We start from the raw sequence: 21,428 nt of genomic DNA, 5'->3' as shown, positions 1-21,428 counted from the left end.
AAGCACCTCATGAAGGTCTGGTCGAGGAGCTTATGCAGAGGTAGGCGCAAGGACTCGGCCGGAGGACGAGGCAAGTGCATGGTATCGAGGTACTCCTTGGAGTATCGAGACCCAGCATCAAGGGTAATATCCATGTCATCCGCCATCTGTCTGAGAAACGAAGAAAAAGACAGTTGGTCCGCCAACGCCGGTCTACGAGAAGGGCTAGAAGACGAGGCTTCGGGCTCCACAGAGGCCTGGGAACAGCAGGACGAGTAAAAAACCTTGGGGTCCTCGAACTCCTGTCCCGGAGGAGGAGACCCAGCTGAAGCAGCATACCCCATCCGAGGCAATTTTTTCTGGGGCGAGACGGTCGAGTGCCAAGAGGAATGCCTCGAGGAGTGTCTGGATCGATGCCCCTCTCGATGCCTGGAAGGGGATCGAGCCCGTCGATGAGAATACTGGTCCCCAGGAGCCTCCAGGGAGCAAATCGGACTCGAGGTCGTCGATCGGAGGGGCGGAAGAGTCGAAGCCTCCCCAGAAGCCTCCCAGGTCTGATAGGGGGTTCGGAAGAACTAGTCCTGCTTCCTGCCATGCCCAGGACTGGGAGGTCTCGAAGGTGGACGCCACACTGTGTCATGGGGCGGGGTAATAGGCTCCAAGGGAGGCAATTCGCCAAGGGAAGCTTTCCTCGAGGGGATAGGTTCCAAGGGAGGCATATCACTAAGGGAGGTCTTTCTCGAGGGAATCGGTTCCAAGGGAGGCATGGCACCAACCGAGGACCGCCTCGAGACGGACACCGCCCTCCGCTCCTCCTCGCCGAGCAACGAGGTCGTGCGATGCGGTGGAGGAGGAGGAGGGGGCGGCCCGCCCCTCGGGACCGGAACTGGGAGGTCACCCTGGATCAAGGCAATCAGCCAGGGTCCCATGGTGGTCATGAGTTCCACAAACTGAGCCTCCAGAAGGGACCGCAACGAAGCCGATATGGAGGGATCCGCACCAAAAGGGGGCCCTTCCGCATGGTCTCCGCGCTCTTTCGGTGCAGCGTGCTTCTGCTTGCCAGCCTTCGGCACTTTAAGCACCACCGGTGGAACTGTAGGAGTCGATACCTGTTCCGAGGAGACGGAGGAAGGCACCGGCGCTGAGGTCGAGGCCGAAACTTGGCGTGAACAACGCTGGTTTCAGAAGGCCCGAAGCAGCCGGGGAGGTAGAGGTCTTCGCCGACGGAGTCGAAGCACCAGTCGATGTCAAAGCTGGAGGATCCAACGAAGCTTCCATCTTGAACATGGACTCCCACAGCAGACAGCAGCGCTTGAACGCACGCGCCGTCAGAGTGGAGCAAGGCCGGCACGATTTCGGAAAGTTATCCGGACCCAGACACTGTAGGCAGCGTCGATGCGGGTCTGTGAGCGAAATCGCGTACTGGCACTTGCTACACTTTTTAAAACTAGTGATCAGCCGGGACATAGGTCGGAAAATCTCCGCAAGGTCGAAGGCGTGGGGCCCCAGCCACGCGGCCGACCCGGTGTCGGAAGGAAAAAAATTTTTTTTTTTTTTTTTTTTAAAAGAAATCAAAGAAAGAAATAAATGTACGGGAGAGCCAAAAGAACCCAACCCATGGCAAAATCGAAGGCAAAAAACAGATTCAATGGGCGCAGAATTGAAGTAAACTTCTCAGCTCCGCGGAAGAAAAAGAACTGAGGAGACACGCCCGGACCATCGGGCGGGAAGGCACTGGCGCATGCGCGGTGCGGGCATCTCGAAACTTCTGAGTTTCTTCAAGCAAGACATGCTTGTGAGACGTCCGTATCGGGGCTCTGTCGGATGACATCACCCACTAGTGAGAATACCTGCCTGCTTGTCCTGGGATAACAGGTGGATTTCTGCCCAGTGAAACAGAAGTTGGGCCTCCAAAAATAGTAAAGCACTCTTGGTGCTTTCCCTGCCGAATGACACAGGGTATCATCATTGCACTGTCCGAGAAAACACATACCCCTTTGTCTTGCAATGAGCTTCCAAGTGCCCAGCGGATGGCTCTCAGCTTCAACTGGTTGATCGATCACTTCCTAAGTAAGGGGGATGAACATCCCTGCACCAGGTGACCCTCATAATAAGCTCTCCAGCTGTAAAGGCACACGATACGAAGTTATTCATAGTAGTGTAGAAGCAGGAGGATTGCGAAGACCTGCAACGTGACAAACACGCTCGAGAAATGGGCCGCAACATGACAAATGAGGTTTAACGTGGATAAGTGTAAGCTGATGCATGTGGGTAATAAAAATCTTATACACGAATACAGGATGTCCGGTGCAGTACTTGGAGAGATTACCCCCCCTCCCCCCCCCCCAGGAAAGGGACTTGGGAGTACTGGTCGACAATTCAATGAAGCCATCCGTGCAATGTGTGGCTGCGGCCGAAAAGGGCAAACAGAATGCTGGGAATGATTAACAAGGGGATCAGATCGGAGAATGTTTACTGTATCGGGCCACCTGGTACTGTACGCCCTCACCTGGAATACTACATCCAGCAATGGTCGTTGTACATTAAGGACACGGTACAACTTGAAAGGGTCCAGAGAAGAGCGACTAAAATGGTTAAGGAGCTGGAGAAGATGCCGTACAGTGAGAGATTACAGAAACTGGGCCTCTTCTCCCTTGAAAAGAAGAGACAGAGGGGACATGATGGAAACATTCAAGATAATGAAGGGCATAGACTTAGTAGATAGACAGGTTGTTCACCCTCTCCAAGGTAGAGAGAATGAGAGGGCACTCTAAAGTTGAAAGGGGATCGATTCCGTACAAAAACGTCAGGAAGTTCATCTTCACCCAGAGTGTGGTGGAAAACTGGAACGCTCTTCCGGAGGCTGTTATAGGAGAAAACACCTTCCAGGGATTCAAGATAAACTTAGACAAGTACCTGCTGAACCAGAACATACGCAGGTAAAGCTAGTCTCAGTTAGGACACTGCTCTTTGACCAAAGGGCCGCCGTGCGAGCGGACTGCTGGGCACGATGGACCACTGGTCTGACCAAGCAGCGGCAATTCTTATATGTCGTCAGGATCACCCTTGTGGAGATGCTGAGCAGCACTCCCCAGAACAGAAACTGTGGCTCTAGGCGATGCACTTCTGTTGTTCAAGGTAAGGGCATCTGCAACGCATCCATTTGTGGGAACCAGCAGGATAACAACGCATCCTGGAGAAGGTGTAATTGTGCCCTCACCCAGGGAACCATGTCTATAGTTGCCACCATTGACAAGAAGATTATGACAGCCTATTAGCAATGCAAGCAGCAAAACTAGACCACCTCTCCAACATACTGACAACTACGACTAACTACAAAACATTCCGAAAGGAAATTAAAAACCCTGCTATTCAGAAAATTTAGCAAGACAAACTAATACATCTCCTTAACTATTCCCAATCTTGTAAATTTCCCAGCAAAGTCTCAACCATATAATTAGCACCCTAACCTGTAATCTTCCTGGACTTGCCCAGTTATCCTCTTTTGTAATTCACCTTGAACTACAAGGTATTGGCATAATAGAAGTCACTAATGTAATGTAATTGACCCCTGCGCCTGAAAGTAACGCAAAAGTCTTCATTGCTGGCCTGTCCCAAAACTCCCTGATCTGATGCTTGAGTTCACTTTGCAAGCTTCCGGAAAAAAAAACCCTGTTGTGCTTTGTGTTGAAATGGACACCCAGATACTCCAGGAACTGTCAGCTCCAAGTGGCTTGAAGTTTATGACTCAGCCCAGGCTCTGCAGAAGTTGGACCATGCACTCCACATGCTGTCCTTCCTTCGGATCTTGACGGAGCTCATATCAGCCAATCGTCCAAATACAGATGCACTTGTATCCCCTCCTTACACAGCAGTGCTGCTACTAAAACCATCACCTTGGTAAAGGTGCACAGCCAGCCCAAACGGAAGGGCCAAGAACTGGAAGTGTTGCTCCAGAACGTGGAACCTCCTGGCGCCATGGAGGCAATATTTTCAAAAGTGCTGAGGACATAAAAAGCCTGTGCACAGTCAGGTCCTCTCCAAGATCCAGGGCTGCCAGCTGATTGGGATCTGACCCTCCCAGGCACGATGCCAAATCTCCTACTACTGAGGAAGTAAAAACATAAGATAGTGAATCATTACATTGTACTTATTGACCACATAACCATAAGTTTCAACGCGATTTACAAAAGATTGCTAATAATAATCACAATGCATGGAATAAGATGAGTTAAATAGTCAAATATTTAGAAAAAAAGATAGGTCTTAATTGTGTTCTAAAATGTTTGTAAAAATAAGCTGTAAGCAGAAAGGTTCGAAATTCTTTGTCATTAAGAGCTGAGACGCATGGCTCTGCTGTGGGGAAGCTGCACTCTTAAGGGAGGGAGAGAACCCCTGGTCCTGCCACCACTGCGACTCCTGAAGAGAGGAGGCGGACACTGTAATTCAAGTATGCTTCTTACATCATACCAATACACTTTGAAGTAAAACCCTGACAAGGATGCCCAGAGGGCCCTTGCCAGAGCTCCTGTATCCCTTTTGAGGGATTAGCGGGCAGAGATGTGTAGTTGCGCTTTGCCAGAGACACACTTTCACCATTTCTAGACTCCTACCAGGATTTCTGACTCCCAGGGGGGCTAGAGGAGGTTAAGTCAGTGGCTCCCCCTCCTCCATGCGACACAGATAGTCCCCGGCCATCCATCCATCGCAAATCTGGCATAAATCCTTGGTATTCTGGCCTGAGTCCATCTAAGGCAATTTTGAGCCAAATCCAGCTTGCACATAGGCTGTTTTAAGGCAAATAGAGGCTTTTATTCCAAAATCCAAGATGGTTACTGCGGCAGTGATTTTGGTGCCAAAACCTTCCTATATGCGCTAAATAAAGGTTCAAAAAATTTGGGGAATAGGATTTTAGAGATGGGTATCCCTGTCCCTAGCTCCAGAAACATTCAAAACCCAGCAGAACAGACAGACTCTGACCATCTCTTGTAGAGAAGAAAACTGAGGAATAATACAAGACAGCCCAGAGCAAGGGAAGGCGGAATGTAAATGAGGCTCTCAACACCAGATCTCATCAGAGGTACACAACCCACAGGCTCAAGAATAATGCGTCTATTGCACTAGAAAAAATTTGTCACAGCAGTATGATGTTGCCGAATACATAAGTTAGTAAACATAAAAACATATGAAGCAGCCTAAATGAATGTCTCCATAGTTATGCATACAAATCTATAATTAACGCTTTACAAAATATTAATTAGAATTTTTCTAAGTATTGGTGACTATAAAACAATGTTACTTACCGTAACAGTTGTTATCCAGGGACAGCAGGCAGCTATTCTCACTAGTGGGTGACGTCATCCGACGGAGCCCCGATGCGGACGTCTCACAAGCATACTTACTTGTAGAAACTTTAGAAGTTTTGACTCTCCCACACCATGCATGCGCGAGTGCCTTCCCGCCCGATGCACCAGGCGTGTCTCCTCAGTTCAGATAGCTAGCAGAGAAGCCAACCCAGGGGAGGTGGGTGGGACGTGAGAATAGCTGCCTGCTGTCCCTGGATAACAACTGTTACAGTAAGTAACATTGCTTTATCCCAGGACAAGCAGGTAGGTATTCTCACTAGTGGGTGACCTCCAAGCTAACCACAATGGTATGGTGGGAGTGTTGGCAACTTAGGAGAATAAATTTTGCAATACTGTTTGGCCAAACTGTCCATCCCGTCTGGAGAAAGTATCCAGACAATAATGAGAAGTGAAGGTATGAACCGAGGACCAATTAGCAGCCTTACAAATCTCCTCAATCGGTGTCGATCTGAGGAAGGCTACAGAGGCTGCCATTGCTCTGACCTTATGGGCTGTGACTTTACTGTGAAGGGGCAATCCAGCATGGGCTTAGCAGAAAGAGATACAAGCCGCCATCCAGTTGGAGATGGTACTCTTCAAGATAGGACGTCCCCAACTTGTTCGGATCGAAGGAGATGAAAAGTTGAGGAGCAGTTCTGTGTAGCTTGGTGCGTTCCAGGTAGATAGCCAAAGCACGTTTACAGTCCAGAGTATGAAGAGCTGATTCTCCAGGATGAGAATTAGGCTTTGGAAAAAACACTGGAAGAACAATGGATTGATTGAGATGAAATTCCGAGACCACTTTGGGGAGGAATTTGGGATGAGTGCGAAGGACCACCTTGTCATGGTGGAAAACTGTGAAAGGTGGGTCCGCAAATCAACGAGCAGAAGTGAGGGCAATGAGAAACACCACTTTCCAAGTGAGATACTTCAGAGGAGCCTTGGTTCAAATGGAGGCTTCATAAGCTGAGAAAGAACAACATTGAGGTCCCAAACCACTAGAGGCGGTTTGAGGGGAGGATTGACATGGAAAAGTCCTTTCATGAATCTGGAAACCACAGGATGAGCAGAAAGAGGTTTCCCTTGCAGGGGCTGATGGAAAGCAGCAATTGCACTCAGATGGACTCGGATCGATGTAGACTTGAGGCCAGAATGAGACAGGTGCAAAAGATAGTCCAAAACAGATGACAAGGATGCATGTTGAGGCACCTTGTGATGAGAAAAACACGAAGTAGAAAATCTAGTCCATTTTTGGGAATAGCATTGTCTAGTAGCAGGCTTCTTTGAAGCTTCTAAAACATCCTGCACAGCTTGAGAAAACTGAAGGGGAGTTACGTTGAGAGGAACCAAGCTGTCAGGTGGAGAGACTGCAGGTTGGGATGAAGCAGAGATCCCTGATGCTGTGTAAGCAGCAATGGAAACACTGATAGAAGGAAGGTCTCCCTGCTGCTGAGTTGAAGCAGAAGAGAGTACCAAGGTTGTCTGGGCCACCGTGGAGCAATCGGAATCATGGCATGGTCGGACTTCAGCTTGACTAGAGTCTTTTGAATGAGAGGAAACGCATACAGAAAGAGATTCCTCCAGTCCAGAAGAAAAGCATCTGTCTCGAGGCGATGAGGAGTGTAGATCCTGGAGCAGAACTGAGGCAGTTTGAAGTTGTGGGGGGCTGCAAAGAGATCTATCTGAGGCGTCCCACACAGAGAGAAGATGCATTGTCCGCCCCCTGAATGTAGACAGCTTTGAGGAAGGTGTTGTGGCGAACCGCCCAATCCCAAACTTTCAGAGCTTCCTGACAGAGGGAGGCCGATCCCGTGCCCCCTTGTTTGTTGACATAATACGACTTGGTTGTCCGTGCGAATAAGAACCACCATGTCGTGAAGGAGATGCTGAAAAGCATCGAGAGCATTGAAAATCGCCCTGAGTTCCAGGAGATTGATGTGACACAGGCGGTCCACACTGGTCCAATAGCCTTGAGTGTGCAGACCATCCAAATGAGCCCCCCAAGCATAGGTCGAGGAGTCGGTTGTGAGAACCTTCTGATGGGGAGGTGTGTGAAACAGCAAACCTCTGGAGAGCTTGGAAGAGAGCATCCACCAGCGAAGAGACTTGTCAGAGCAGGAGTGACCTGGATGTGTCGCGTCAGAGGGTCGGAAACCTGCGTCCATTGAGATGCCAGGGTCCACTGAGGAATTCGGAGGTGAAGTCTGGCAAAAGGAGTCACGTGTACTGTAGAGGCCATGTGGCCCAGAAGAACCATCATGTGTCTCGCCGAGATGGACAGGCGAGAGGACATTGAATGACAAAGACAAAGCAGAGCATCCAGGCGTTGCTGAGGAAGGAACGCTCCGAGTTGAATGGTATCCAGAACAGCTCCTATGAAGGGAAGAGTCTGGGAAGGTTGCAGATGGGATTTTGGAAAGTTGATTTCAAACCCCAGACTCTGCAAGAACCAGATCGTCCTCCGGGTCGGCTGGACGACTCCCTGAGATGTGGAATCCTTGATGAGCCAGTCGTCGAGGTAGGGAAACACCTGAAGACCATGGTTCCCGAGTGCTGCGGCCACTACAACCAGGCACTTGGTGAAGACTCTGGGAGACGAAGCCAGGCCGAAAGGAAGCACTCGGTATTGAAGATGAAGATGTCCCACCCGAAATCTGAGGTATTGTCGAGAGGCCGGATGGATGGGAATATGAGTGTAGGCCTACTTGAGATCCAGAGAGCATAACCAGTTCTGCTCGAGGAGAGGATAGAGAGAAGCCAGGGTTAACATGCGAAACTTCTGACCAGAAACTTGTTGAGCACCCTGAGTTACAAAATAGGACGCAGATCGCCCGTCTTCTTCAGAACAAGGAAGTACCGGGAGTAAAAACCCTTGTTCTGTTGGTCCAAAAGGACCGGCTCGACAGCCCGGAGCCGGAGCAAAGCTTGAGCTTCTTGAAGAAGAAGGGCGGTCTGGGTTAAGTTAGAAGGATACTCTCTTGGAGGATGTTCCGGAGGAACTTGATGGAACTGAAGAGAGTATCCCTCCCTTACGATGGAAAGGACCCAGAGGTCGGTGGTAATAGTCGTCCATCGATGGTAAAAATGATGGAGACGACCTCCGATGGGAAAAACAGGGAAGGGCAGAACGATGGCAGTTATGCTCTCTACGAGACAGTCAAAAAGGCTGAGGAGCCTTAGGGACAGCAGAAGGCTGAGGTTTTTGCTGGGGCTTCTGCTGGTGGTCTCTTCACAGGCTGACGGATGGTAGGCGCCTGTTTCGGGGGATAACGCCGCTGATAGATCAAAGGCGGGCGTGATGGACGAGCAGGAGCAGGCTTGGGCTTCGGACGGAGAATGGACTGGAACGACTTCTCATGGTCCGACAGCTTCTTGGTCGCTGCCTCGATGGACTCAAAGAGGTCGGCTCCAGCACACGGAACGTTAGCAAGCCTGTCCTGAAGATTCGGGTCTATATTAATGGTCCGAAGCCACGCCAGGCGTTGCATGGCCACCGAACAAGCAGCAGCCCTCGCAGTGAGTTGAAAGGCGTTGTAAGACGACTGCATCATCTGCAGGCGAAGTTGGGACAACGAAGCCAGAACCTCCTGGTACTCGAAGCGAGCTTGAGAGTCCAAATAGGGTAGAAACTTCTGCAGAACTGAGAGGAAAAACTCGAAGTAGGTTGCAAAATGAAAACTATAATTCAGGACTTGAGAGGCCATCGAGTTCTGGTAGATGCGCCTGCCAAATCTGTTCATTGTCTTGCCCTCCCGTCCATGTGGAACGGTGGCATAGACCTGGGAGGGATGAGACCGCTTCAAGGAGGACTCCACCAAGAGCGACTGATGGGAGAGCTGGGCACCATCGAATCCCATATGGTGCACCGTGCGGTACCTGGCATCCAACTTCCCAGGAACAGCGGGAATGGAGTTAGGCGTCTCAAAACATCTCATGAAGGTCTGGTCCAGCAGCTTATGCAGAGGAAGCCTGAGAGACTCCGCAGGAGGTTGAGGGAGATGCATCGTCTCCAGATACTCTTTGGAAAACCTGGAGCCCGAGTCCAGGTTAATGTCCAGATCTACAGCCATCTGCCGAAGGAAAGAGGAGAAAGACAGCTGGTCAGCCAGAGCAGGGCCTCGAGAAGGACTCGAGGCTTCTGGATCCACCAAGACCGGGGTTCGGCAGGAGAGAAAGATCCCATGGTGTCCTCGAGCTCCGGCAGAGGCGAAGAATCCGGTGGAGAATACTAGAGGAAAGGCTGCTTGCGACGCGAGACATGCCTCGATGAATGCCTTGAGCGATGTCCAGAACTGTGCCTGGAAGAAGGCCTCGTTGAGGCTTCCAGCGAGTGGATAGGGCTGGAGGCGGTGGATCGAAGCAGAGTGGCTGGGTAGAAGCACCTCGAGGCACCCGCCAAGCCTCGAGGCTAGGCATAGAGGGCAACGGGTCAGGAGGAGGCCCTGGCAAAGACTCTGCTCCTTGCATCGAGTGAATCAGTTCCAAGGGGGGCATGGGCAAAGACTCTGCTCCTTGCGATGCATGCCTTGATGCCAGACCAGACACTCGCAGAGACTCGGCTCCCTGCAATGAGAGTGTACGTCGAGGAGGCGGCTCGACCTCGCGGGTGGCCTCCGCGTGCCCAGGCTGGATTTGGGAGAGAAGCTTTGGCCTCATAGTGGTGAAGAGCTCGATGAATTGCTTCTCCAGCAAGGTCTGGAATGAAGCCGGCAAGGAGGGATCCGCATCCGCAATGGGACCTCCTGCATGGACTTCGCGGTCCCTGGCGCCCAGGTGCTTGGACTTAGAAGCCTTTGGCACCTTGAGCACTACGGGGGAAATGGGCTGCTGTGCTACCTGACCTGAGAAGACAGAGGAAGGCACCGCAGCAGGTGTCGGAGTCGGAGCCGGCACAAGCGAAGCAGGCTTGAGGAGACTCGAGGCCGCAGAGGTGGAAGGCGGAAGAGTCGAGTTGGAAGTTGATGTGTGGTGCTCTTTGATGAGGACAGCTCCGTCGACGCCTCCATGCTGAACAGCAACTCCCACAAGAAGCAGCGACGCTTGAAAGCACGTGCTGTAAGTGTGGAGCAAGGGCTGGCACGATTTCGGAAGGTGTTGAGGCCCGAGACACTGAAGGCAGCGTCGATGAGGGTCCGTCAGCGAAATTGCACACTGGCACTTGACACACTTTTAAAAACTGGTGATAGGCCGGGACATAGGCCGAAAAAGCTCCGCCGCAAGATTGAAGCTGCGGGGCCGCAGCCACGTGGCCTGCCCAGTCGAACCGACGGAAGAAATTTTTTTTAAACAATAAAACACGATGAAAACCAACGATTAAGAGTAAAAAGAACCCAAAACCGCGGACTTAGAAGGCACAAATGAGGTTACTTTGCGCAGAGAGTCGAAGACGGACTTCTCGGCTCTGCGGAAAAGTAAGAACTGAGGAGACACGCCCGGTGTATCTACAAAGTTTCTACAAGCAAGTATGCTTGCGAGACATCCGCATCGGGGCTCCGTCGGGTGACGTCACCCACTAGTGAGAATACCTGCCTGCTTGTCCTGGGATAATACCACTGTTTGGTAAGCTAGAGAAGGCCAACCTTATTTTCTGTTCTCAAACTCTAAACCCTATCACTTCATCTATGGGCAACTTAAGACCTAAGCAAAACAGACATGGACAAACTACACAAAGTTAAAACTACTAAAGAATTGCAAGATGACTGAAGACTAGAGAACACTGAGCAGGAATCAGACTTTGTGATCATCAATATCAGTACTTTTAAGCCAATGGTTAATTGTACTGATTGACTAGTAACTTCTAGGCTGTAGCATATTTATACTTCAATTTACCTCTCAGGTTACATTTTTGCACATCAGTTTTATCTGTGCTTTTACATTAAGCATACTATATATATATGCAAATATAAAATGAGATTTTGGGGCCAATAAAGGCCCCAAAATGGGGATCTTGGTTTATATTCAGGTCAAAGCCCACCCGCTCCTGTTGCAGACCTTCCGTAAGCCCTGGTGGTCCAGCGGTGGACTGGGACAGAAGGATCCCTCCTGCCTCTTATCCCAGTCGACTGACACAACCCACCTCGTGAGTCCCCGCAGTCTCGGGAGGTTAACATGAAAACGCGTGGCAGACATTTCAGATTAGCAGCTCTACACAGGGCAGGAGTATAGGAAGATCGCTGGACCACCTTGGCTTCAAAGGTAAGTTTTTTTTAAAGTTTGGGAGAAAGGTGGATGTGTCAAAGTCATCTGGGACAGAAGGTGGGAGGTATCCCTCTTGTTGACTCACCGCTGGACTACCAGGGCTTATGGCAGGCTCTGGATAAGTCTGAAAGGCATCAAGGGAGGGAGAGGATGGGTGCAGAGCCTGGCAAAGCAGGGCAGTTGGGTGCAGAGCAGGAAGGTAGAGGGGTTGGATGCAGAGCTGGACAGGGGAAGAGAATAAGGGAGGGGGGCTGAGGGCAGAGCCTCGCAGGGCAAGGCACTTGAATATAAACCCTAGTTTATATTCAACTTTTTTCCTCCTTTGGGGGGGGGGGGGGAGATCACCTCTGTTTATATTCGAATCAAGTTTATATTTGAGTATATATGGTATCTAAAATAAACACAAAAATAAAACCCACTAAGCTAATAATTTTACCAGCATTTTTCAGCACAGATCCATTTATTACTTACCTGACATCATTACCGCCATGGGCAAAGGAGCCAAAGCAGGCAGTAAGGATCTGCAAGAACTGAAAGAGAAGTGACACTTCTGGTTTATCCTGGTCATGCCATTCCTCCAGCGAGCTATTGCTGCTCTTCCTCTCACAACTTTCCAAGTCACTCTTCATGCCAGTCATGTCCAGGTCTTCTGCTGATGGGTGGGCATCTGCCACAGCATTGCAGTAACTGGTATAGCTATCCATACGGGCCCTCTTCTTACTGTCTGCACCATGCCAAGTGAGCTTTTCCATTTCTTCTCCTTTTGGTTCACTCTCTTTGGGCCGGAAGGAATCCAGGGGCATGCCACAGATGGCCATGGTATAGGATGTATAGCTATTGTTGCGCCTGAGAGGTTTTTCGCCCGAGTCTCCCATGCAGTCCCCCACTTTAGCAAGATGAAGCTTATGTAGGAGTTCTTTGTACAGTCCAGAATCCTTATGCACAGTGTGATACTGATAATGACCACTGGAATTTATTTGGTTGCTCACAGTTTCATTAAACTGAGCATGAATTCTCCCTACAATGAAAAGAAATAAAGATTTGAAGCACAACAGATAAACATTACTTTTCAATTCTAATCCATAAGGCAAACAGTCTGATTATTTTTCTTTACCAACAAAATTATGTCACATGAACTGGGCAACAAATATGCATATTTTTTTTTATATGAAAATCTGCTTTTGACTAAATTGCCCTACTCACACAGGCTCTGCTGTACTTTTCCCTCAGTTTATAAGCTAGAAATAAGACATATTTTAGCACCAAAAGCTTTCCGGCCAAGCCAAAAAAGACAGTTACATACAAGTTGTCACCACATTATGATGCCCAACAGATTGCTTTACAAGAGCCCAGGAAAGCTAGAAGCCTTTCTGGGCAGGTGCAAAGGTCCTCTCCTGTGGGAAAGGGGAACCTGAACCATAGCTACATAAGGTTCTGCATTAGGAGTCGTCGTTCAGGAAAAGGATCTTGGTGTTATTTATGATATTTTGAAATCCTCATCTCAGTGTGCAGCAGTGGCTAAGAAAGCAAATCGAATGTTAGGAATTATCAGGAAAGGAATGGAAAACAAAGATGAAAATGTTATAATGCTTTTATATCGCTCCGTGGTACGATTACACCTCAAATACTGTGTGTAATTCTGGTCGCCGAATCTCAAAAAAAGATATAGTGGGGTGACAAAAATGATAGAGGGTATGGAATGACTTTCCTATGAGGAAAGACTAAAGAGGCTAGGACTCTTCAGCTTGAAGAGATGGTTCAAGAGGAGATATAAAAAGAGATTATGTCCATACCTTGATAATGTCTTTTCCAGTAGACAGGCGAGACATTCTAGACAAATGGGTTATCTTCCAATATCTAAAAGCCATCTGCAGAAGGAATCCACTCCTAATATGATCTCTGACCCTCTTGCACTTCACTGAGAGCTCTATCGCTTGCAGTTAGTACTCAAGCACAAAGAGTTCCATCGACAGAATGTGAAGTAGAGTCACCAATGGGAACATTGCCAAGCTGGCCACCGCTAAGAAATTTGCACCAAAATCACAATATTTTTAATATATAACATTAAAAATGGCAATTTTAGGATTTTTCACAAGGAGGAACACAAGAGGACATGCAGAAACCTTCAAAAAACTGCAAAATTCAGACCCCTTTCCTCCCCAGGTTGCAACAGACTTTACTCACTGTGACCTGTAGTGAATTGCTGGAAATGTGCTGCAGCCTACCACAGCTCTCTTACTGTAGCTGGAATCAGAGAACTACAGCCTCATGTTTGGAATGCCTCCATTTGAAGAGTTAGCTCATTTTCTAAGAAAACTTCCCAGAACCCCCACAACCACTAATCACACACTCCCCCCTCCAAAAATATCCTGGTGTCTAAGAACATAAAAATAGCCTTACTGGGTCAGACAAATGGTCTATCAAGCCCAGTAGCCTGTTCTCATGGTGGCCAATCCATGTCCCTAGAACCTGGCCAAAACCCAAGGAGTACCAACATTCCATGCTATCTATCCAGGGCAAGCAGTGGCTTACCCCATGTCTCTCTCAATAACAAGACTATGGACCTTTCCTTCAGGAAATTGTCCAAACCTTTCTTAAAACCAGCTACGCTATCCGCTCTTACCACCTCTGGCAATGCATTCTAGAGCTTAACTACTATCTGAATAAAAAAATTTCCTCCTTTTGGTTTTATAAGCATTTCCCTGTAACTTCAAAGAGTGTCCCCTAGTCTTTGTAATTTCTAATGGGAGTGAAAAATCAATCTACAAGTACCTGTTCTACTCCACTCAGGATTTTGTAGACTTCAATCATATCTCCCCTCAGCCATCTCTTTTTCCAAGCTGAAGAGCCATAACTTTTCTAATATTTCCTCATACGAGAGGAGTTCCATCCCCTTTATCATCTTGGTCACTCTTTTTTCTAGTGCTGCTATAACTTTTTTGAGATAAGGAGACCAGACTTGAACACAACAGTCCAGATTAGGTCACACCATGGAGCGATACAGGGGCATAACATTCTTAGTCTTGTTAACCATCCCTTTTTTAATAATTCCAAGCATCCCGTTTGCTTTTTTGGCTGCCGCCACACATTGGATGGAAGGTTTCATCATATTGTCTACGACGACACCCAGATCCTTTTCTTGGGCGCTTGCATCCAGGAACTGTGAATCAGGTTATTCTTCCCGATATGCATCACTTTGCACTTGTTCATATTAAATTTCATCTGCCACTTGGACACCCAGTCCAATTTCCTAAGGTCTGCCTGCAATTTTTCACAATCCGCATGCGTTTTAACAACTTTGAAAAGTTTAGTGTCATCTGAAATTTAATCACTTCACTCATCCTTCCAATTTCCAGATCATTTATAAATAAGTTAAATAGCACCGATCCCTGTACAGACCCCTGCGGCACTCCACTGTTTACTCTCCTCCATTGAGAAAAATGACCATTTAATCCTACCCTTTGTTTTCTACCCAATAACCAATTCCTAATCCACAATTGAACGTTGCCACCTATCCCATGACTCTAATTTTCTCAGGAGCCTCTCATAAGGAACTTTGTCAAAAGCTTTCTGAAAATCTAGATACACTATATCAACCAGCTCACCTTTATCCATATGTTTATTCACACTTTCAAAGAAGTCAAGCAAATTGGTGAGCATGGCTGAACCCATGCTGACTCCGTCTCATTAAATCATGTTTGTCTACATGTTCCACAATTTTATTTTTTACAATTGTGTCCACCATTTTGCCCAGTACTGAAGTCAGGCTTACCAGTCTGTAATTTCCCAGATCTCCCCTGGAACCCTTTTTTAAAAAAATCGGCGTAACATTAGCCACCCTCCAATCTTCAGGTACTACAGATGATTTTAGCGAAAGGTTACAGATCACTAACAGCAGGTCAGCATGTTTGAGTTCCTTCAGTACCCTGGGATGTATACCATCTAGTCCAGGTGATTTATCACTTTTTAACTTGTCGATTTGGATTAGTACATCTTCCAGATTCACCAAGATTTTTCAGTTCCTACGTATCATCAGTCTTGAAAACCATCATCTTCTGTAAAGACCGAAGCAAAGAATTCAATCAGTTTCTCCGCTATGGCCTTATTCTCCCTGAGCGTCCCCCTTTTGCTCCTTGATCAACAAACGGTCCCAGGGATTCCCTCACAGGATTTCTGCTTCTGATGTACCTAAAAAAAATTGTTGTTGGGTTTTTACCTCTTTGGCAAGTTTCTCTACATATTCTCTTAGCTGTCTATCAATGCTTTGCATCTAACTTGCAAATGCTTGTGTCTCATTTCCATTCTTTAAAGGATGTTTTTTTGGCTCTAACAATCTCTTTCACTTCACCTTTTAACCATGCCGACTCATTTACTCTTCTTTTCACCTTTGCTGATACATGGAATACATCTGGTTTGGGCTTCCACGATGGTATCTATCATACTAAAACCTTAAGATTGCATGCGCACTTCAAACGCCGTGTTCCCTACCTCCGTGATCCGTGCTTCCATGGTCAGACATGCGCAGTAAAGGTTTGTTACGCGTGTGGCGGTGGAGCCTGTGGAAGTGTGCGGCATGTGCAGTGGTTTCCTCCGAAGGCTGTGGGACTAGTATGAGCAGCATGTATCAGTCAGGCTGCTTGCTGCCGGTGAAGATTGGCATTTCAAAAGATAAACAGCATCAGCAGGAGAGTGGGTGGGGTGGGTTTGGGAATTTCAGTAAATCACAGTCAGTCAGAGAAGGTGAAGCTGTTTAATAACAATGTGTGGAAAAGAAGTTATCCAACAAAACTCATCCTGTAAAATTCACTCATGCAACAACTTTCCAAAGCCTTTAAAAGGGAAAATGTATAGAAAAGGGTGAAATGTGTTCAGGCTGCAGATTTCAAGAAGAAGAAAATGAGAACATGGAAGGAGAGTTGCTAATATTACTAGAACTGTATATTTGCAGTTTATTGTCTGATTCATGAAATATTTTCCTACTACATTTTAATGGGAAGGGCTAGCCTGCTGGCCTGATTCTCACATTAAGGGGAGTGGGGATGAGAAGGACGTAATGAACATAGTGGAGGATGACAGACAGACAGCGGCCAAGGAGAGAGAGCAAGACAGACAGACAGAAAAACAGATCACAGAGCCGGAGGAGAGGAGAGGAGCAGGCGAGGAGAGGGGAGGAGATCTAGAAAGGCAGCACAAGGGGAAGCAGACAAGGGAGCAGAGAGCCAGGGGCAGGTGAGATGAAGCTCCACCCACCCCCACCGCGTCAGCAACTTCAGCCCAGATTCCCCCTTAAGAGGAGAGGAGCCACGGCGAGGGGGCTCACTGCTCGATCGCAGAGCCAGAGGGGAGGAGATCTAGAGAGACAGCACAAAGGGAAAGCCGACAAGGGAGCAGAGAGCCAGGGGCAGGCGAGAGGAAGCTCCGCCCACCCCCACTGCGTCAGCAACTTCAGCCCAGACTCTACCTTAAAAGGGGGGAGCCAACAGCGCACAGCTGTTCAGTGCACGACTAAGGCGAGCGGCAAAGGCGCTCGCCTTAGCAAGAGTGCCTTGAGAAGGGCCAAGCAAATAACAGACGAGGACTCCAGGACACCAGCGAAACATAGAAATAGACGGCAGATAAGGGCCACAGCCCATCTAGTCTGCCCACCCTAATGACCCTCCCCTACCTTTGCCCTGTGAATAGATCCCATGTGTCGATCTCATTTGGCCTTAAAATCAGGCACGCTGCTGGCCTCAATCACCTGCAGTGGAAGACTATTCCAGCGATCAACCACCCTTTCAGTGAAAAAGAATTTCCTGGTGTCACCTCGCAGTTTCCCGCCTCTGATTTTCCACGGATGCCCTCTTGTTGCAAGATATCTTCCTTCCCCTTGATGCGGCCCGTGAGATACTTGAACGTCTCGATCATGTCTCCCCTCTCTCTGCACTCCTCGATCAATTTGTCTAGCCGTTCTTCGTACGGGAGATCCTCGAGTCCCGAGACCATCCGGGTGGCATTCTCTGAACCGACACCAGTCTCAGCACATCCTTGCGATAATGCGGCCTCCAGAATTGCACACAGTATTCCAGGTGGGGCCTCACCATGGATCTATACAATGGCATAATGACTTCCGGCTTACGGCTGACGAAACCCCTGCATATGCAACCTATAGTTTGTGTTGCCTTGGATGAAGCTTGCTCCACTTGATTGGCAGCCTTCATGTCCTCACTGACGATCACCCCTAAGTCTCATTCTGCTACCGTTCTTGTTAGGATCTCGCCATTAAGGGTATAAGTCTTGCATGGATTTGGCTGCCCAGGTGCATAACTTTGCATTTTTTGGCATTGAAGCCGAGTTGCCAGGTCCTAGACCAGCGCTCCAGTAGGAGTAGGTCGTGCATCATGTTGTCGGGCATTGAATCTTTGTCCATTGTGCATTTGCCCACTACATTACTTAGTTTGGCGTCACCGGCAAATAATGTTATTTTACCTCGAAGCCCTTCTGCCAAGTCTCTTATAAAGATGTTGAATAGGATCGGGCCCAAGACCGAGCCCTAGGGCACTCCTGATCACCTCCGTCATTTCGGAGGGGGTGCCGTTCACCACTACCTTTTGAAGCCTACCTCCAAGCCAGTTCCCAACCCATTTCGTCAATGTGTCACCCAATCCTATAGAACTCATCTTGCTCAGCAACCTGTGGTGTGGTACGCTATCGAATGCTTTGCTAAAGTCCAGGTATATGATGTCCAGGGACTCCCCAACATCCAGCTTCCCCGTCACCCAGTCAAAGAAGCTGATCAGGTTGGATTGGCATGATCTCCCCTTAGTAAATCCATGTTGACGGGGATCCCGTAGATTCTCCTCATTCAGGATCTTATCCAATTGGCGTTTGATTAGAGTTTCCATTAGTTTGCTCACTATTGATGTTAGACTTACTGGTATGTAGTTTGCTGCCTCCATCTTTGAGCTTTTCTTGTGGAGTGGAATGACGTTAGCCGTCTTCAGTCCAACGGGACGCTGCCTGTACTAAGGGAGAGGTTGAAGAGCGCGGACAGTGGCTCCGCCAAGACATCGCTCAACTGAGCACCCTGGGGTGTAGATTGTCAGGCCCCATTGCCTTGTTAACCTTGAGCTTTGACAGCTCACCGTAGACACTGCTGGGCGTAAACTCGAAAACTAAACGGGTCAACTGAGTCAACCCTTGTCTGTAGCTGAGGGCCGAGCCCCGTTGCTTCTCGGGTGAAGACTGAGCAGAAGTATTCATTTAACAGTTGGGCTTTTTCAGAGTCCTTTTCCACATAGTCTCCGTCTGGTTTCCTAAGATGTACTATCCCACCTGAGTTTTTACTTCTGTCACTGATATACTTGAAGAAGGATTTATCTCCCTTCTGGATGTTCTTTGCCAGAGACTCCTCCATGTGGAATTTAGCCTCCCCGACTGCTGTTGTGACGGCTTTTGACTTGGTCAAGTAGTCTGCTCTGGAGTCCTGTTTCCCCGATTGTTTGTAAGAGATGAATGCTTTTTTCTTCTCTTTGATGAGGTCTGAGATCTCCGCAGTGAACCACTGTGGCTTATTGTTCCTTCGCTGTTTACTTACTAATTTAACATAGTGGTTTGTCGCTTCCTGTATGGTGGCTTTCAAGTCGACCACATTTCTTCCACGCTATCGGTTTCTGCTTGGCTTCGCAGCGTCTGGTGAACAAAGGAACCCATGCCTTGGAAGTTTTGTGTCCTTGAATTTGAGGACCTTGGTCAGTGTAGTAGATTTAGTTTAACCTTTCCTAAGATTGAACCATACCATGTTGTGGTCACTGGAGGCCACAGGAAGATAAGGAAGAAGCGGACCCACGCACAAAGAGAGCACACACACAAGACAAAGAAGGATAGACAGGCAGCAGGCTCCAGGGACAAGGAAGAGGTAGGCCCAAGAGAGGACAGCACTTACATACAAGCAAAAGAAAGCGACATACAAGTAGGTAGGAAAGAGCCAACACAGGAGAGAGCGCACACACGCACACTAAAACAGAAGCAGAAAACACCTAGTAATTTGAAGAGGAAGAAGAATGGAAGCAGCAAGAACCCAAAGGAGCTTTCCAGTATACTGCACGGAGTGTCATATGTACGACTACCTCCCCTCGGGACGGCAGGCGTACATATGCAGTCGGTGTCAGGAAAGCCTGAAGGAGGAGGTCGGATGACTAGTGCAGGATTCAGGAACTGGAGGGACTCCACATCTCGGAAGGCCCGTTCAAGGCAGCCGAAGACCCTACAAGAGAGAACCGCATCGAGGAGCAAGTAAGGGAACTCGAGAGATTCATCAAGGAGGCCTACAGGCGGGTGGAAGAACAGGATTATCAGCCAACGTTGGAATGAGGAAGCTATGCCCATGCGAGTTGGAAGACTGGAATCAACAGGCACCAGGGATGAAGGAGCTCATGGAAGAATTGAGCAAGTTACCCCATGAGCGGCTGCTTAGGAAGCTGTGGAACCACGGGATGGAAGGCGACGTACACAGATGGGTTAAGCACTGGTTGGCAGGCAGGAAGCAGAGGGTGGGAGTGAAGGGCCACTACTCAGACTGGAGAGAGGTCACGAGGTGTTCCGCAGGGGTCAGTACTCGGACCACTGCTGTTCAATGTATTTATTAATGACCTAGAAACAGGGACGAAGTGTAAAGTTATAAAATTTGCGGATGACACCAAACTCTGTAGCAGGGTTAGAACAGTAGAGGAATGCGAAGAATTACAAAGGGATCTGAACAAGCTGGAGGAGTGGGCAAATGTTAGATGAGTTTCAATGTGGAGAAATGCAAGGTCATGCATGTAGGGAAAAAGAACCTGAGGTTCAGCTACAAAATGGGGGGGTTGGTACTGGGGGAAAGTAACCTTGAAAAGGACTTGGGAGTGCTGGTGGACACCACAATGAAGCCAACGGCACAATGCACAGCAGCCTCAAGGAAAGCAAACAGAATGTTGGGTATCATCAAGAAGATTATTACAACCAGAACGAAGGAAGTTTTCCTGCCGCTGTATCGAGCGATGGTGCGCCCGCATCTGGAGTACTATGTCCAGTACTGGTCGCCGTACCTGAAGAAGAATATGGCGATACTTGAGAGGGTCCAGAGAAGAGCTACACGTATGATAAAGGGTATGGAAAACCTTTCATACGCAGACAGGCTAGAGAAACTGGGGCTCTTCTCCCTGGAGAAGCAGAGACTCAGAGGAGACATGATAGAGACATATAAGATCATGAATGGCATTGAGAATGTGGAAAGGGACAGAATCTTCAGCCTATGGGGAATTACAAGAACAAGAGGGCACTCGGAGAAACTAAAAGGGGACAGGGTTTAGAACCAATGCTAGGAAGTACTTCTTCACTCAAAGAGTGGTGGATACCTGGAATGCGCTTCCGGAGGGTGTGATAGGACAGAGTACTTTACAGGGTTTCAAAGAGAAATTGGATAAATTCTTGAAAGAAAAAGTTATTGAAGGATATAGATAGGGAAGATATAGGATAAAGAAGGGTACAGTTAGAAGGATATAGATAAGGAAGGATAAAAGGGATTGAAGGATCATGGACCTGATAGGCCACCGCGGGAGCGGACTGCTGGGTGCAATGGACCTCTGGTCTGACCCAGCGGAGGCAAATTCTTATGTTCAGACAAACGCCTCAGCGCCCCATTGTGCTAAAAGTCTACACATCTATTCTAGCACCCGTTAATGTAATGGACTTAAACACTAGTTTTTAAATAACATCCATGACTGGTTTACAGTCCTAACTTTTGCAACTGATCCTTTTAGCTTCTTTTTAACTATCCACAAGAGCATAACTTAAGAGATGCAGGAATGATGCCCATTCACTCCCATCTAGTGGGACCCCTACCCTCAACTTAGAAAATAAATAAATAAAACATCTGGTGTCTAGTGG

At 48.2% G+C, this 21,428-nt stretch overlaps 1 protein-coding gene across 3 annotated transcripts in view; it reads right to left on the bottom strand.

Annotated features, from left to right (window-relative positions):
* Nucleotides 1-21,428, bottom strand: part of SLC20A1 (solute carrier family 20 member 1) — a 140,606-nt gene that overhangs the window by 37,162 nt on the left and 82,016 nt on the right. For all 3 annotated transcript variants that reach the window (XM_033949292.1, XM_033949293.1, XM_033949291.1), the window contains one exon: nucleotides 11,994-12,540. In XM_033949292.1, coding sequence (XP_033805183.1) covers nucleotides 11,994-12,540 — 547 coding nt within the window. The remainder of the gene's footprint in view (nucleotides 1-11,993; nucleotides 12,541-21,428) is intronic.

The sequence above is a fragment of the Geotrypetes seraphini genome, chromosome 6, assembly GCF_902459505.1.
Source record: "Geotrypetes seraphini chromosome 6, aGeoSer1.1, whole genome shotgun sequence".
Lineage (NCBI taxonomy): Eukaryota > Metazoa > Chordata > Amphibia > Gymnophiona > Dermophiidae > Geotrypetes > Geotrypetes seraphini.
Note: the sequence above shows the minus strand (reverse complement) of the source record. Positions and strands in the feature narration are given on the sequence as shown.